Here is a 15,644-nt window from a genome sequence, read left to right on the forward strand (position 1 = left end):
TGCTACCAGCAAACATTAAAATTACAACGCTGGACGGTTTGCTTTGGGTTACTCTACTACTGGGTGGTGTAATGGTCTTACATACTGAAATGTGATACATTTTTGGAGATCTGTAACATGAAAAAACCCTAAAAATTAAACACATGTTAAGATATCCGAACTAACAATTTCGAGTGTCCCTACACAGTCCCCCCTAAAGTCTCTTCACTGCCTGATTCCCGTAATAAATCTAATAAACCGGAGCAAATTACCAATCAGCCCAACTTTCAAAGGCATTCATTTGTTCGGTCATCCCCAGCCACCACCCACTTCCTTTCGTCCTGGTTCTAATTTTGCTCGTTTCTAATGCCGCCCTGCTGGGTAGAATTCCATGAATGAAAATAAATAAACATGCCGATTTTATGCGGGTTCGGGCTTGGGAGGTGCTGAGTTCCACCAGACGTTAGCAACGGTTACCAACACGGCGGGCTAAGCCTACTGTTAATATTATTTGGCGAAAAGACACGATGATTGTTGACTGTGAACCGCCGAGCCTTCCGGACGCGAACTGAAAAAGAGGAAAATTGTTTAAACTTGGACTTCTTTCAAGGATTTGTTTTTTGGTTGAAGTCGTGAACCTTTGAACTCAGCCATGAAGCATAAGAAATTGACGAAAAAGGCTTCCAGCAATCTGACGCACATTTACCTGAACGATAAGAACATTACCCAAATCGTGAGTACCCACAACCAAGGTGCAATCTGCAACCATGCATTGCAATGTAGGTTGCACCAAAAGCCGGCAGGTCACGCAAAACGGTTTGCCCTTCACAGCTCAATCGAGGCAATGCCGATGATGTTACTTTACTCTGAAATATCTAGCACGAGGTCGCACACGAATCAGTCACGGATTGTAACTTTGTTTAACTTCATCGTAATTTCCAGCATTTATTGATTGCTTACGTCACCCCTTATTAAAATTCGAAACCCGATTCTCCCCGTGACATATTTATTAACCCCCCGCCACCCAATTCCAGACCAGTATCTATCCGACGAAGCGAATCCTGGTGCTGTACCTGCACAACAACCAAATTTCGCGAATCGAAAAGTTGAACGCGTTCACGCACCTCACCCATCTGTACCTGCAGTGGAACAACATCAGGAAGGTGGAGAATTTGGACTCGCTGAAGAACTTGAAGCAGCTTTATTTGGGGTATAACAAGATTACCAAGTTGGAGAATTTGGGCAACTTGAAGAAGCTGGAGCAGATTCACATCGAGCGCCAGCTGCTGGATGGGGCGCAGAGGTTCGAGTTTGACGAGGAGTGCATGAAGTCGTTGGCGGTGAGTGATTCAAATTTGAAAATCCTTTTTATCGTTTATGAAAAGCGGTTCCATTTGGATTACATATATTTTTTTTTCATCGTTGTAAAAAAAAATCAATACTTTTACAAATTTCATGAATACAACCAGGGATTTGTTAACAATTTATTTTTCGATTAAATATTTATCATATTCATAACAATTATTCGAATACAGCCCAGACTAGATTATCCGAAGCCTCGATCATCCGAAGTTCGATTATCCGAAGGTTTTTATGGGACTCTTACTTTCAACATCAAATTCGAGTTCGGCAACCCCATGTTAGTCAAATTTTAATGGTTGGTTGGTTGGTTGGTAAATTCTAAAGAATCTTAGAGTAGTTTAGAGGTCATACTAAAGCTCAACAAACAAAAATAAGACAGCGAAAAAAAAATATTTTCGTGATTCGATTATCCTAAGTGAAATTTTTCCAAGACCTTCGGATAATCGAATATATAATCAGCTGTGTGTTTTTTAAACGATGGTTCAAGTTTTTCAAGAAACTCTGATTTCCAGTATCTTTCTAGAATGTTTTCTGTATTGATTCTAGTATTTATACAGGAAAAACATAACTATTTAACGTCCGGAGTACCAAACCTTCTTAGCATCCCAGTCACGACATTCTAGAGGATTCTAGCAGAATTCTTAGAGAGCTGGATATTCTTAGAGCATTCTAGCAGAAATGTTCCACCGTTCTAGCAGGATTCTGATAGAACCATCTCTGCTAGAATATTTCGTGACTGGGATGGTGCTCCCAACGAATACAACCAAATCTCGGAGCGTATGGTGGTGTGTCCCCACGCTTCTTCCTCCTCTGTCGATTCAGAATTGTGTTGTTGTTCGAACACTCAGTGCTCAAACTCAACTCAATTACGAGTCATCTCTGCGATATGGCTTTACGCAGTAGGCCTGGCCGGTTTAACGCTTGTGATGTTTCAATGCATTCTAATGCAATGGTGCACTACAAATGTTAATAAATGACAAGAAGAGTGCTAGGCGTCATCTAACCTAAGGCACTCTCCAAGATCCCTTCGAAAGATTGGCTGCGCTAGGGTCTGATTAGATTAGATTAGATTAGATTAGAAAAAACATAACTATTTAAAGTATTTTTTTCACGTTAGAAATAAGCAATCTACAATAGTAAAACAAAATACAAACTTCACGGATCCCGAAAAAAGCTCACATCTCAATCCAATATGATTTTTTTGGGGATTCACTTTTTGTTTTAAAGAAAAAAAATATACTAGGATTGATTTAGCACATACATCAATTTACTTACAAATTTTGAACTCTTTTCGAATTTATTTTCCAATTTTTCAAATCAAATCAAAATCAAATTATTCGCTCTACAGCATTGCCTTGGCGTTCTCGATTACGAGATTCCTACTCGAAACTATGTGTCCGAAGGCTTGATTGTTGAGGCAATTGCAAACCTCTTTTTACACCTTAGCTTCCATCCACCCCGGGATTCGAACTGACGACCTTTGGATTGTGAGTCCAACTGCCTACCAGCGACTCCACCGAGGCAGGACCCAGGGAGACGACTCCTACACCTGGATTGAGCTAACGACCTAACCTCTAGGTTAGACCGGGGCCAACATTTACTTCCCCGTCCGACGGAAGGCGTGATCAGACAAATCTCGTCTCAAAATTTGCCACCGGGACCTTCTGGGATCAAACCCAGGCCGACTGGGTGAGAGGCAACCACGCTTACCCCTACACCACGGTCCCGGCATTTTTAATCATAAGAAAACAATTGTTATAAATTTATCAATGTTTGTACAGTACTTGTTCGGTTACTGGGCGTTGTTTAACTGGGCGCTCGATAACTGGGCTGTAGCCCACTTAACAAACGTCAAAAACAAAAACAAACCAAAATGACCGGGAGGTCAATCGATGCAAAATTTAATTGTAATAAGTAAAACTTTTTTTAATTTGTGAAATTTCAAGTCACAATTAAAGGAAACTTGAAAAATTTGCTCTGAACACAAATTTAAGAAACTTTTATTTTTTTTAGTGCTTTTAATTGCTACATAACCTTAATTATATCTTGGGCGTTTCGTTAAGTTTAAAAAAATAAGTAAAATATTTAATAAAAAATCTTGAGTTAAAATATATTTGTGGCAAATTCAGTCATAAGTTTTGTTTTGAATTTCATATTTGTGCAATAAAATGATTATGTGCTTTTTTTGTTAGTTTCGCCATTATAGTGATTCGTGATTAAAGTGGTTCGTGATTATAGTAATTATATTACTAATCATCGTACAGTTAATACAGTTTATTTTGACTAACTATAATATTAACTATGAATACTTATTGTCTTGGGACAATTTTTCACTAAGAACAGATAGAATTAGTTTCAAATAATTAACATGTTTTCAGTAATTTTTAAGGCAAATTGTGTGGATTACTCAGTTACAGCTCTAAACTGGATTGAAACTGTGAAAAATGAGTTTCAAAGATTATTATACTTCATTTTCAATTTACAACTGACGATACTTTCAAACTAATGGTTTTATTTTGAATGATAAAAAATAAACTTTGGTGTGGTTTTCGGAATGTGTTTTGTGGGATTTCACAGAATCTTAACAGATAGGAAGTTCACCTCTTTGTTGTACTTTTAATATCTCGATAATTTTGCCTTTGAGACCTTTTTAAAAGCATTTTTCATTGCTGTAATTTGAAATCCCAACAATTTCCACCAATTTGTGAATTCATTTCAATTTATTTGGTTTTGAGTAAAGAAAAATCTCCAAAACAAAAAAAAAGCTGTTTAATCTGGAGTTCTTGGATTTTTTTACCATATAAATATAAGCACAAAAATGAATTCAATTTTTTTTTCAAGAATTGAATCAATCGTTTGGAATTAATGCATTTTTTATGAAATTGGTTGACATAAAAAATCAAAGATATATTGGTTTAAGAAAAAATAAATATGAATGTTTGAATAAACTTTTACTGTCCGAATAATAAAAATATTTGATGATGAAATTATATTTTATTTCTATTTAATTGTTGTTCCTGTTTTCCAATCCTTGAATAAAAATAATGAAATGTAAATAAAATGTTTTAAAATATCAAAATTTTTATTCTAATTGATTTAGTTGTATTTACATTTTTTAATCCTGTAAGACCGCCGTAAATATTTTTTTAAGTTTATGTCACCCCGTATTTTTTTTTTCGAAAAACTACACCCAAAGGAAAAATATATCTCAAAATCTGCAACATTGGATTTGCGGCAGAAAATGTCACATTTTATAACATTTTTTGCAGCAAGCCCGTAGATCATTTTTGCCCGCGTGTAAAAATTTCAGCTATCTGATGTTCTCACCAACACATACAATGCTGGCCCGTCCCCGAGCAACACTCCAAAGAGAAGCATATGTTGGTTCTCTTTCACTCCATTTTCGTCAAGCGTCCATGGCGCGGTGGTAGCGTGTCGGATCAATAATCAAGAAGTTGGTGGTTCAATCCTCGTTCTGCGCAGTGTTTTTTTTTTAAATACAACCAAAAAGCCGTCGGTAATGTCGATAATTGTCGGTAACGGGCAAAAATGTCATACTCCTATATCGCAAAAAATGCATGTGGACAGTTTTCATGCAGATTCTGATATACTTTCATGCCGCCATGCATCACAATCATGCGACTGCCAGTTGGGTGTAGAAAAGTTCAATGGAAAAGAAGTCTAATAAACTGAAAATAATTTGAAACTCATTTTCCTGCGTTTATAGTCATATTAAGGATATTTGAGATCGATCAACAATATTTTATTTTGTTGTAAAATTACGTTGTACAGTACATACTGCAACATGTTTTTGTTACCAAAAAAAAAATTCGCCAATACTTTGATATTTTGAAAATTAAAGATTGCATAACACCTGGTCAGGTGTTTAAATTTAAAACACTTTTTTCATTTAAATGTTAAAACCATGGCTTGTAATTTCAATTTTTATATTTTTTTTATTTGTTCGAAGTCGAAGGACATTGTTTGAAAATTATCACAGAGTTCCGAAGTGATCCACATCATTAACCTGATGTTTAGAGCTGTTGGACATTTTTTCTCATATTTACGGCATTTTAAAGCATCGTGGTGGGCGAATAGAATAAAGTTAAATATTGTAAGAATCTATGTTTTAACAAAGGAAATATGAATTTTTCATTCATTTGACTTTTTATAATTATAACGTTTTATAAATCCTGTCTTAAAGTGAGACAACCCATATTATATGCTTTCAAAATCCTTATAAACATTGTAGGAATTTTAAATTGTGGCTTTCATTTAGTTATAATATATTTTCATCATTTTTCTTTATAAAAGAAAACTTGTTTGAATTAGTAACAAAAAATATATATTCACTCAAAATAGTCAGCCAACTGCTTGAACATTCTATAACAATGAAAGAAAAAAACATTAAATTAGTAAAACAAAGTTTTGTAATTTTTCATCAATAACGACTACGGTTACGAATCTTTTATCAGCAGATCAAACATAATTTTCAAGGAAATTTTTTGTTATTTTTCAATTTTAAGTTCCAGTTTTTATAGATGTTATAAATTTAAACAAAAATAAGGAAAGGGTTAAAAAAATCTTCGGATAATAATTTTCATGGCATCGAACAGTTTTTTTCTGCTTTTTAAAAACAACGATGCATTTTTTCAATGACAAAATAATTAATGTTTATTTACATTTTTTTAAATATTAAGTACTTAGTATCTGACTCAATAATTTGAACGTTTTCAGAATCATCTCAAAGTGCTCAACATCAAGAAGCTCAAGCTGACTCACATGACCCCTCTGGAACCACTGTGGAAACTGGAAGTTTTGTTAGCCACAGAAAATAACTTCAAATCAACCGAAGACATCGCTCCGGTTATAAGTGCCCTGTACTCACTACGCGTCCTCGACCTTCAGGGATGTTTGGCTCAGAAAGATGTCCACTACCGTGAGAAGGTGACCGCCGCTGCTGGTTACAAATTGTGTAATGATTTTGAAACTTAATAATCTTAAATTTCCGTTGATATTCAACATTTTTGTTACAGTGCTGCTGGACGGCAAGATGATCTCCCAATCGACGCGTAACTTCATCAAAAACTTCCAAACAATCAAGCAGGAAAAGAAGCGACGAACCTTGGCCGCCAACGGCGAGGAAAAGGCCAAAACCGCGGACAACTCCAAAGCCTCGCTCGAGAGCAGCTTCAGCGAGTCCATGTCGATCGGCGGCAGTCACTTCCCGGTGGCCAGTTCGCTGTTCCAGGTGAGCCAACGACGGGCGGCTGCGGCGGCGGCTTGTCCGAGGATTCCCCGCAAGCCCGTTATCCGGTCGCCGGTACTGCTCAAGACCATGTCGGCCCACTTTGGCGACGAACATCAGCTGCGCGGGGCCGAACTGAAAGAGCTGAGTGAAAACACCAACGGGGTGATGCTGCAGGGGAAGGTCATGAAGGCGGAAGTTCCGGTGTTTAAGGAGAAGATTCGGGTCCAGCGGAAGGTGCAGTCGTTGCCGTCGATCGATTAGTTGTGGGGTGGTGGTGGGGGAGGTTTTGGTTTTGGCTGGGCCACCTCTTGAATTGAAGCTTGTGTGATTTTTGCTGTGAGTAGTTGAGCTTGGAATGGTTGAATAAATTTGAAGACTTGGTTGTGAAATGATCCAGTTTTGGTTTCTTTTTCTTGATTTTCACCACCTTTTTCACATGATGTTAAAAAATTTATCATGGGTTCGGGAGAGAGAATCTACGACTCACACGGGTCCCCCACAGACCGTTATTATAAATAAAAAATTTCCACCCAAACCAATGATTGGACATGGTTCCTGGGACCATTCTGCACCTCTGGGCCGAGTTTCAAAATATTTGCCGGCAGAAATTTCGAATACGGTCAGTTTTAGTGTTTTGAGTAGAAATTAAGGGGAAATCACATGTAAAATGCGTAGGAAAAGATCAAAGTTTCAATGTTTTAACTCCAAAACATTACTGGTCATGGTTTTAAATTGTATTAACATGTAGCAAAATGATATAAAAACGATTTACAGCACTGACTTAGCCGGATTAAGCCGAAGTTAAGTGACTTAAGTATATTATTTACAAGTTTATACCTTAATATTTAAAAAAACTCCTACAATTTAAAGTTAAGGAAAACTAGATAGCACAAAAATAACTCAAAATGGGGTGACTTTGAGCCAAGGGGTGACATTGTACCAAATTTTACGATTTTATAATAGCCAGATAGCTTAACACCAAGCTCGATAAGCTTGAATTGCAAAGTATAATCGTTGCAAATATTGTTCTTATGTTGTCCTCTGCCATAAAAAGTTCAATAAGTACGCAACACTAAAAAATACACCCAAAGTTAAAGAACGAGAGGATAATCCTCACGAAAAGAAACGTGAGGAAAGTGCTATTTTGCGAGAGTATAGCCGTCTCGCGTGTTCATTCGTTCATTGGAACAGTTCATCCTATTGAGTGGCTTATATGGACAAATGACCGCCACTTAGTTACCGAACCATGGTGGCCCATACGGCAAAGGCACGGTTCAATATGCCAAAGGTCTTGGGTTCGAGTCTCGGTACCGGTACTTTTTTTTAAATAGATGAACTTTTTTGAAGATGAACCCATGAGTAAAGTACTCTCGGTAATTTCGGGATTTATCCTCTCCGTCCGCACACAGTACCATTTTACTACCGAATCGTGCTCTCTATCCTCTCGTATGCGGATGCCCAGTTCTGGGTGTAGATAAAGCTTTAGTTTCATAAGCCTTACTGTTTGACCCCGACAAGAGTTTTAGGACACAAGTCACATTGAAATCCTACATCGCCTTACATACTAGACTATACCGGGTTCGGTGGTAGAGTGTTAAACGTGGTTGCCAATCACCCCAGTTAGGCTGGTAATGTTGTAGAGCGAACAATTTGATTTGATTTGATATTTAACTGTACTATTTTCATGTTTTCATAAGATATGCCAAGCTTGTTAAAAGATTGATTGTGTTTTCACATTGGGCAGAAGTAGGATTTGTTTTGTTGAATACATTATTAGTGAACGTTCTTGATGATCAACAATATGTTCGATTGAATTCTAACTATGAGTGTTTCGACATTAATTTAATCAATTATAAAATGTTATTTTATTTTATTTTTTATTTTATGACGATAACTGCAATGTTGAAAAATAATTGGTTGGTTTGAAATATTAATCCTGTGGGAAGTTGTGCCATTAAACTTTTGCTAAGTATAATCATTACTCAGGACAACAAAAATATATGAGCTAAATGATAGCTGGAGTTGTCTCCGGATTTCATTCATAAGTTTGAAATTTGTAAACGATTTAAAACAAAAAAGAACAATTTTATTCTAATTGCTGTGTCACAAACTTGCCACGTCAAAAAAATTGTTTCCCTAATATTTTGATTGTTTTATTTGATTTCAGAAGGAATTGATTCAGAACTGAAAAATGTGAGCATAATTTTCAAATTTGGAGGATTCCAGGAGATTTTAAATTTATTTTAATAAGTTAAATTTTAAATCAACAGGCTTTATTCAAATAGAATAATCAGATTTGCGTAGCAATATCATCAAATTGCTTTGTGGGAACATAAATAGACCAAATTAATCCGTCTACAAATAAATAAATTAACATAAAATTCAAGCTTATCAAAGCAATTTTAATGCATTTATTGGTACAATGTCACCCTTGGCTCAAAGTCACCCCATTTTGAGTTATTTTTTTGCTATCTAGTGTTCCTTAACTTTAAATTCCTTGATGTAGGAGTTTTTTTTAATAATAAGGTATAAACTTGTAAATAATATACTTAAGTCACTTAACTTCGGCTTAATCCGGCTAAGTCAGTGCTGTAAATCGTTTTTATATCATTCTGCTACATGTTAATACAATTTAAAACCATGACCAGTAATGTTTTGGAGTTAAAACATTGAAACTTTGATCTTTTCCTACGCATTTTACATGTGATTTCCCCTTAGTTTCTACTCAAAACACTAAAACTAACCGTATTCGAAATTTCTGCCGGCAAATATTTTGAAACTTGGCCCAGAGGTGCAGAATGGTCCCAGGAACCATGTCCAATCATTGGTTTGGGTGGAAATTTTTTATTTATAATAACGGTCTGTGGGGGACCCGTGACTCAGCTTTAGACCTTTAGGCTGGTACAAATATTTTCAAAAGTTTATGCCACGCCACGATGTAATTTAACTTCAATTTAGACTGAAAAAGTGACATTACACCAGAAAACTGGTAAAATTACACATTTTTAGAGGTAACATTACACATTTTTTCTGACATAAAAAATTTACCCCTTCCCAGTCAACTAAAAATTATAGTGTTTTGAAATCGGGATGATGTCAGCTATCCATTGCAATTGTAATTACACAAAAATACGTATTTTTTGAAAATGCAATGTTTCTCAAAAAATACTCAAAATTATTGTTTATGCTATATTGGTATCAAAGATAGGGATTTTATATACATTCGAAACAGAGAGAATACTCTTTGTTCGAAAGTAGTAACACATTTTTTTGAAAATACTAAAAATATTCACAAAACTACGTATTTTCGAAAAAAAATACTCAAAATTTCAGCATTTTGCAATATGGGTATCAAATGATCGGTGATTTTTCATACATATCGATAGTAATAATATTTTTTGTGAAATATTCAAAATTTTCTCAAAAATAAAAAAAAAATCAAATTTTTGAAAAATTACTGATAATTTAAATTTTTTACACTATGGGTACCAAATGATCGGGATTTTTTAAATAATTTTTATACATTTCAAAAGTAATAACATAAATTTGTGAAAACACTCAAAATTTTCACAAAACTACGTATTTTTAAAATTAAAATACTACAAATATATTATTTTTACAAAAAACGATTATTTGATGCCCATAAAAAACTATATTTTTGTGTTTTTTCAAAAGTACGTAGCTTTGTGAAAATTTTGAGCATTTAAAAAAAATCTATCGAAATGTATGAAAAATTCTCAATAATTTTATACTCATTTTGTAAAAACAAACTATTTTATTTATTTTTTTAAAAACAAATTGTGAAAAAAGTGAAAATTTTCAGTATTCTTAGCGACATAAACTTTGAAAAATCTTTGCAACGGCCTAAAATCATTTCAAAAAAACAGATTCAACCTTGACAATACTTTAAATAACGATGTTATATGCCTGCAACTATAGCCGTATTGTTGAACTGAATTGGATGAACAGCGGTAGATTTTCTTGAAATGATTCGTTTGCAACTTCAAAAATCTATCAAATCACCTAAAAAAACTGTGGCAGTATTCACCGCGATCAAATTTTGACAGCTCGCTGCGGACGACGAATTATTCAAGTAAATCTACAGCGGTTGTAAAGCAAGGGTCCTAAAGCTCTATGTATATTGTTATGTATAACGGTAAAAAAACACGATTAAAAACCATTTCTGATTACTTTTTTTCATTTTAATGCAAAAAATTATTGACAAGACAACATTTTTCTCGATGATTCAACTATGGTCCCCTTGGAACTGTCAAGTAAGAGTTTTGTGTAATTTTGTAAAATTGATTTAAAAATCCATTTGGGTACAAAGCGTACAAAGGGTCAATGTACGAAGAAAAATAAGCTTTATCATTGTGGACAGTAAAATCACAAGTTTAAGCTTAATTTTAGGACCCAATTGCACTTAGGACTGCAGCGTCACAGCAGTGTTGAAACATTTCATTACCGATGAAACATTTCATGTCATACTGCAAATCTACAAGGGGCGCGACAATTTTGGTGTTATTATTTATTTATTTTTTAGGCATGCCAAACTGAACCAAAACTATAAGTCACAATCATTTGATAAGTGATAAAAAAAAACCATTTAATATAAAAAAAATCTAGGACTTTCGGATCACTAACAAAGCTCGGCTCGATTATTATGGAAAAATGGCACATTTATTTTTATAACATAATATACACTGTGATTTTTCTGCTTTATCTGATTTTTGTTTTCTTTCATCGATTTGTTTTGCCTTCTCCTTGCGGCATTTACAGCTCTTCTTCATCATTTCCAATCATCATTTTATACTAACTTTCATTGTTTTGTTTTTTACTTGCAGTTTTGTTTTTCTTCTTTTGTAACACAGAAACTTTTTATTTGTTTTCATTGTTTTCTTGTTTTGTGGTGATAAATATTTCTGCTGATTTGTTTAATATTTTCGTTTTTTTTTCTTTATATAGAGTTGACTTCGTTCTTGTTTGATTTCCCTTTATTTAGATTTGGTTGTTTGTTTTTTGTCAAAAGAAGTTGAGTGTGAAATATGCTCATGCTTTTGCTTATAGTCTACACATGATACTGATCAGATTTTCAACGCAACGTTCCAGTCATTCCAGCCTTATGCGCAACCTGGTTTTTTTTGATTTCTCTGTTTGGTTTGCCTTACATTAGCGATAGATATTTGTGTGTGTGTTTTGGTTTTCTCTCGTTTCTAATACTAAAACTTTCGATTTCGTTTTGCTGGTTCAAATTAAAAACACGTTGATCAGTTTTTTGTGGGATTCTGCTTTTTGTGGTGGGAAAATTAATATAAAACAATGTGAAGAAAATAAATCGACTTGGCCAAATTATGAAATCCTACCTTGTGCCTCTCTTCCGAATTGCTCGAATTTAATAAAATAAAAAAAAATAAAATTATGTGCACATTTTTGCTCGGGTTTGTTCCGCAATTGCAGCGAATAAAGCGGCGCAATCTCTCGTTTGCTTGAACTCAGTGAGGAGACGAAGAAATATTTACTCTACTCGTGCTCTCTTTTTTTTTTGTTCCGCGCGTCCGAATATAAAACGTTATAAAATATATAGGTTTTTCCACAAAAAATACTTTGCTTGCCTGCCTTTTGCGTGCGTTAAAATTAAGTTAATAAAAATAGACGTTCACAAAAGTTTCAGAAACAAAAAAAACGAAAAGAAATAGACTTTCGATTCTTTTTCAGCAGTTTTTTATTTCGTCGGTCACCATTTTTTTTTACAATACAAATAATACACTTTGCCTAGCTTCTTAAACTTTTGCTCTTTCTCGGTGATTTTGCGCGACTTATGATCCGTTTAAAAAAATATTGATTTCTCTTTACCGCTTAAGTAAGCGCTAGCGCCGCCTGTTGAATATTTTTTGCATTTACGGCGTGATTTTTTCTCTTTTTCTTGCAAAAATATAAAACTACTGATTATAAAAATACAACTAATAATAGCTTTAAAAAGAAAACTAAAATAAAATTAAAAATAACTAATGATAAAATTTTTCTATGTTTTTGCTGCTTGTGTTTGACAGTATTGAAATAATATAACTTTTTTCCTTCCTGTTGGCATCTACTTAGAAACTAGCAAAAAATTAAGTAAATTTATGTGCTGGAAAGCTTTGTTTTGCTCGCTTTTTCCTGAGTGAGGAAACGAAGCTATCCCATCAATTTGGGTGGTTATGAAATGTGATGTATCAGTACTACTGAGAACACTCACGAAAGAGAGAACAATCGAAAAAAATCTCTCCCACGCGAGAATGCTTTCTCACTCTCGATGGCGATAGCTTCGCTCCCAACACTTTTCCCAGAGAGAAAGCGTTCAAAACACGCTCTCGCATTTTTGCGCGTGACAGCTCTCTGTTTTCGTGTTGTGCCAATGTTTGTGTTTGTCTGTGGTGGTGGTGCATTTGTTGTCGGCCATTTGTTTAATTTTATATATCACATAAAAGAAATCATTTTTTCTGTCTCTCTCTCTTGGTAGCAGTGTTGGAAAAAGAAGAAAAAAGTGTGGCGAATTTTGCGACATAAAATAAAAATATATATAAACTTTGAAAAGCTCTCTTTTTTGGGGTGCCGATTGTTTTTGTTTGTTTCTTAAATAGTTTCTTACAGTTGAGGAAGCCTTACACTATCTTTCATTAGACAGTAAGAGAATAACTAAAGCTAGTTGATAAACTTATGTAGCAAACTATTTTAGAGCACTAAGTATGTGTGTTTTTTTTTAAGTAACTGAACGAAAACAGTTTCTGATTGTGGCGGCACGTAGTCGAAATACACAACTGACGGAGGGGTATGTTCAACGAGTGTTGCTCGCAATTAAGTAAAAAATAACTTAAGTAGACTCCCACGTTTGATTTGTTTTTAACGCAAAGTTTGGTTGAAATCTTTTGCCGCGTTGTCATGCGCTATCGTGTCGCGTAACAAAAGCACGAAAGAAGGAGACACAGAATACGATGAAAGAGAGAGGGAAGGGAGGAGAGAGCGATAAAGAGAGGACAGCAAACGGAAGAAATGGGGAGAGAACTTGGTTGCTGAGATTTGAGGTTGCACGCCAGAGAAGTTGCGATCTTTGCTATGGTTGCTTTGATTGCTTTATTCAGTTTGGCTACTCTGGTTTCTCCGATCTGTTTTTGATTGTTAGGGTAGATTGTGTAACTGGTTCCAACGTAAGACGAAGCACAATACTGTTGTTTTCGGACAAAACGGTTGGAGGTGGCAAATTTTACATCCGATTCGGAACAACTTCTAGGTTAAAACGGCGATTTTGATTCAAACATTTTATTGTGAAAACATTTAAATGAAAATAAAGCCGTTTTATTTATGATTAGTTTGAGCACTCAATCCTATTTAGTTCGAAGCGCCCTTTAAATCAACGATTTTTTTAGCGATGCAGTCTTTTCAAAATTGACTGAGAAACATTTAAGATTAATGGCACTAAATAGTTTTGAAATCATAGCCAAGTTTATGAACCACTGGAAAAGTTGTAGGAAATCTTCGTTTAACCAAAACGCAGAATAAAAAATGCGACCGTCGCATCCCAGCGAAGCGGAAATGTTTCGGTGAAACATTTCATGTCGCATTGCGCAATGCAATTTTGACATTTTAATTACTCACCACTGTGGTGAATAACGACAAACCTGTCAGTCAATTTGGATTAGAGTAAATCGCACGATATTTTTCGTTCCATCAGATGTAAAAAATGCCAATTATTTAGCTTTTTTTTTGCAAAGAAACACAAAATTTACCTATTTTCATTTTGCCTATAACAGTCTGATCGATGTGATGTATAGTTTTCTTTTTACAGCTTTCACTCTCAATGGTTTCCATTCGTTTTTTTTTTCAACTTTAAATTTTGTGTGAGCTGTTTTGAGTTTGAGCCTTTGAAAAGTTGATTAAAAACACCCTTTTGTGACTGCAAGTTTTTCCTTCAATTTTTACATACAGAATACTAAAAGATAATATTGTTTCAAATCTTTAGTGTGTCACAAACCTTCTTTTCGCGCGCGCGACTTATACTCCGCTCATGACACGCACACTAACGCAGATTTCGCTCTCACACACACTCACTAACATTCTCTCCCTCTCTCACAACCACATCCACCAGTCCAAGCACTCACACGATTCAACTACTGTTGCGGCGATCTTCTTCTCGTTTGCTTCTTCAGCTACTACGCTCACTGTTTCTTCTGCACTATATTTACATGTGTGATGATGACGTAGTAATTGTTGTTGTTGCCGCAGTTGTTGTTGTTGTTTGTTGACGCTGCTGTGTTATCTTCGAATTAAGCTGTTTAGGTTATTGTGCTATTGTGGTGGCCCGGGGTTGTGGGGAAGATTTGGCGGCGGGCCCTATTGTTTTGTTTTCGGTCAACAAGGTTGTGTTTGTGATGTTGTTGTTGTTGTAGGTTGGTGGTGGTAGGTAAAGTTGTAGTAGTAGCAGAGGTTAATAAAGGTGATTTGACGGACACGATAGCCGAACCAATAGCCATTGGTGGGAAGGCATTGAAAATTGGAGAAGAAAGATATTGCATATTTAACAATCGGTTCAAACATTGCGAAACAATAAACAAAATCAAAATGGATTCCACTCGCACACGCTTGCATTTTTTTGTTTGTTACTCTACGGATTACAAAAACATAAAACGATCTGCCGAATTACTCAGTAATAAAACATACACAAACTAAAAGGTGTAAAAGTTGCTCTTTTTTTCCACAATCTCTCTCTCATGCGTCGTTCTCCGGAATTTGCCGGATATTGGCCCGAGTACAACCCACAAGCGGTCACAAGTGCGTGCAACGGTCTCACTCTCGCTCCTGCTTGAGGTTACTTACGGGTAGTGAGGGGTACGGCGTTTGGTGCAGTATGTGAGGGGGCAGTTTGGGGCCGTCCTCCGCCTTTTCCTCCTCCCGCCGCTTCAGGCAGGCCGCCTTCGGGTTCAGGTTGCGTTCTGAAATGTTTTTGCGACATTAGTTACGATGAAATCGGTAAAAAAGGAACACGTCGCATCATTTTTGTTTCAGTGAAATGTTACAT

General features: G+C 35.4%; 2 protein-coding genes across 8 annotated transcripts in view; one reads left to right on the forward strand and one right to left on the reverse strand.

Moving 5' to 3' along the window:
• Positions 1–408: 408 nt before the first annotated feature.
• Positions 409–6,869, forward strand: LOC120425295 (protein phosphatase 1 regulatory subunit 42-like). The gene is made up of 4 exons (XM_039589761.2): positions 409–712; positions 1,014–1,319; positions 6,079–6,316; positions 6,378–6,869. The coding sequence occupies exons 1-4, from the start codon at positions 632–634 to the stop codon at positions 6,851–6,853; spliced, it is 1,101 nt and encodes a 366-aa protein (XP_039445695.1). The 5' UTR covers positions 409–631; the 3' UTR covers positions 6,854–6,869.
• A 4,932-nt stretch (positions 6,870–11,801) lies between these two features.
• The window catches only part of LOC120425302 (protein daughterless), a 76,553-nt gene continuing 72,710 nt past the window's right edge, over positions 11,802–15,644 (reverse strand). For 6 of the 7 annotated variants that reach the window (XM_039589772.2, XM_039589771.2, XM_039589770.2 and 3 more), the window contains 2 exons: positions 15,443–15,558; positions 11,802–14,959 (listed from right to left, as the gene is read on the reverse strand). In XM_039589772.2, the coding sequence (XP_039445706.1) occupies positions 14,915–14,959; positions 15,443–15,558 (161 nt within the window). In that variant the 3' untranslated portion in view covers positions 11,802–14,914. The other variant, XM_052709183.1, reaches the window with a different exon arrangement.

This window comes from Culex pipiens, chromosome 2 (genome assembly GCF_016801865.2).
Source record: "Culex pipiens pallens isolate TS chromosome 2, TS_CPP_V2, whole genome shotgun sequence".
Classification (NCBI taxonomy): Eukaryota; Metazoa; Arthropoda; class Insecta; order Diptera; family Culicidae; genus Culex; species Culex pipiens.

Excerpts from the sequence above, each read along its gene's own strand:
- LOC120425295 (XM_039589761.2), top strand. The coding sequence starts at position 632 with ATGAAGCATAAGAAATTGACGAAAAAGGCTTCCAGCAATCTGACGCAC. Across the intron at positions 713-1,013 it reads ATAAGAACATTACCCAAATC|ACCAGTATCTATCCGACGAA; the intron begins GTGAGTACCCAC and ends ACCCAATTCCAG. Across the intron at positions 1,320-6,078 it reads AGTGCATGAAGTCGTTGGCG|AATCATCTCAAAGTGCTCAA; the intron begins GTGAGTGATTCA and ends GAACGTTTTCAG.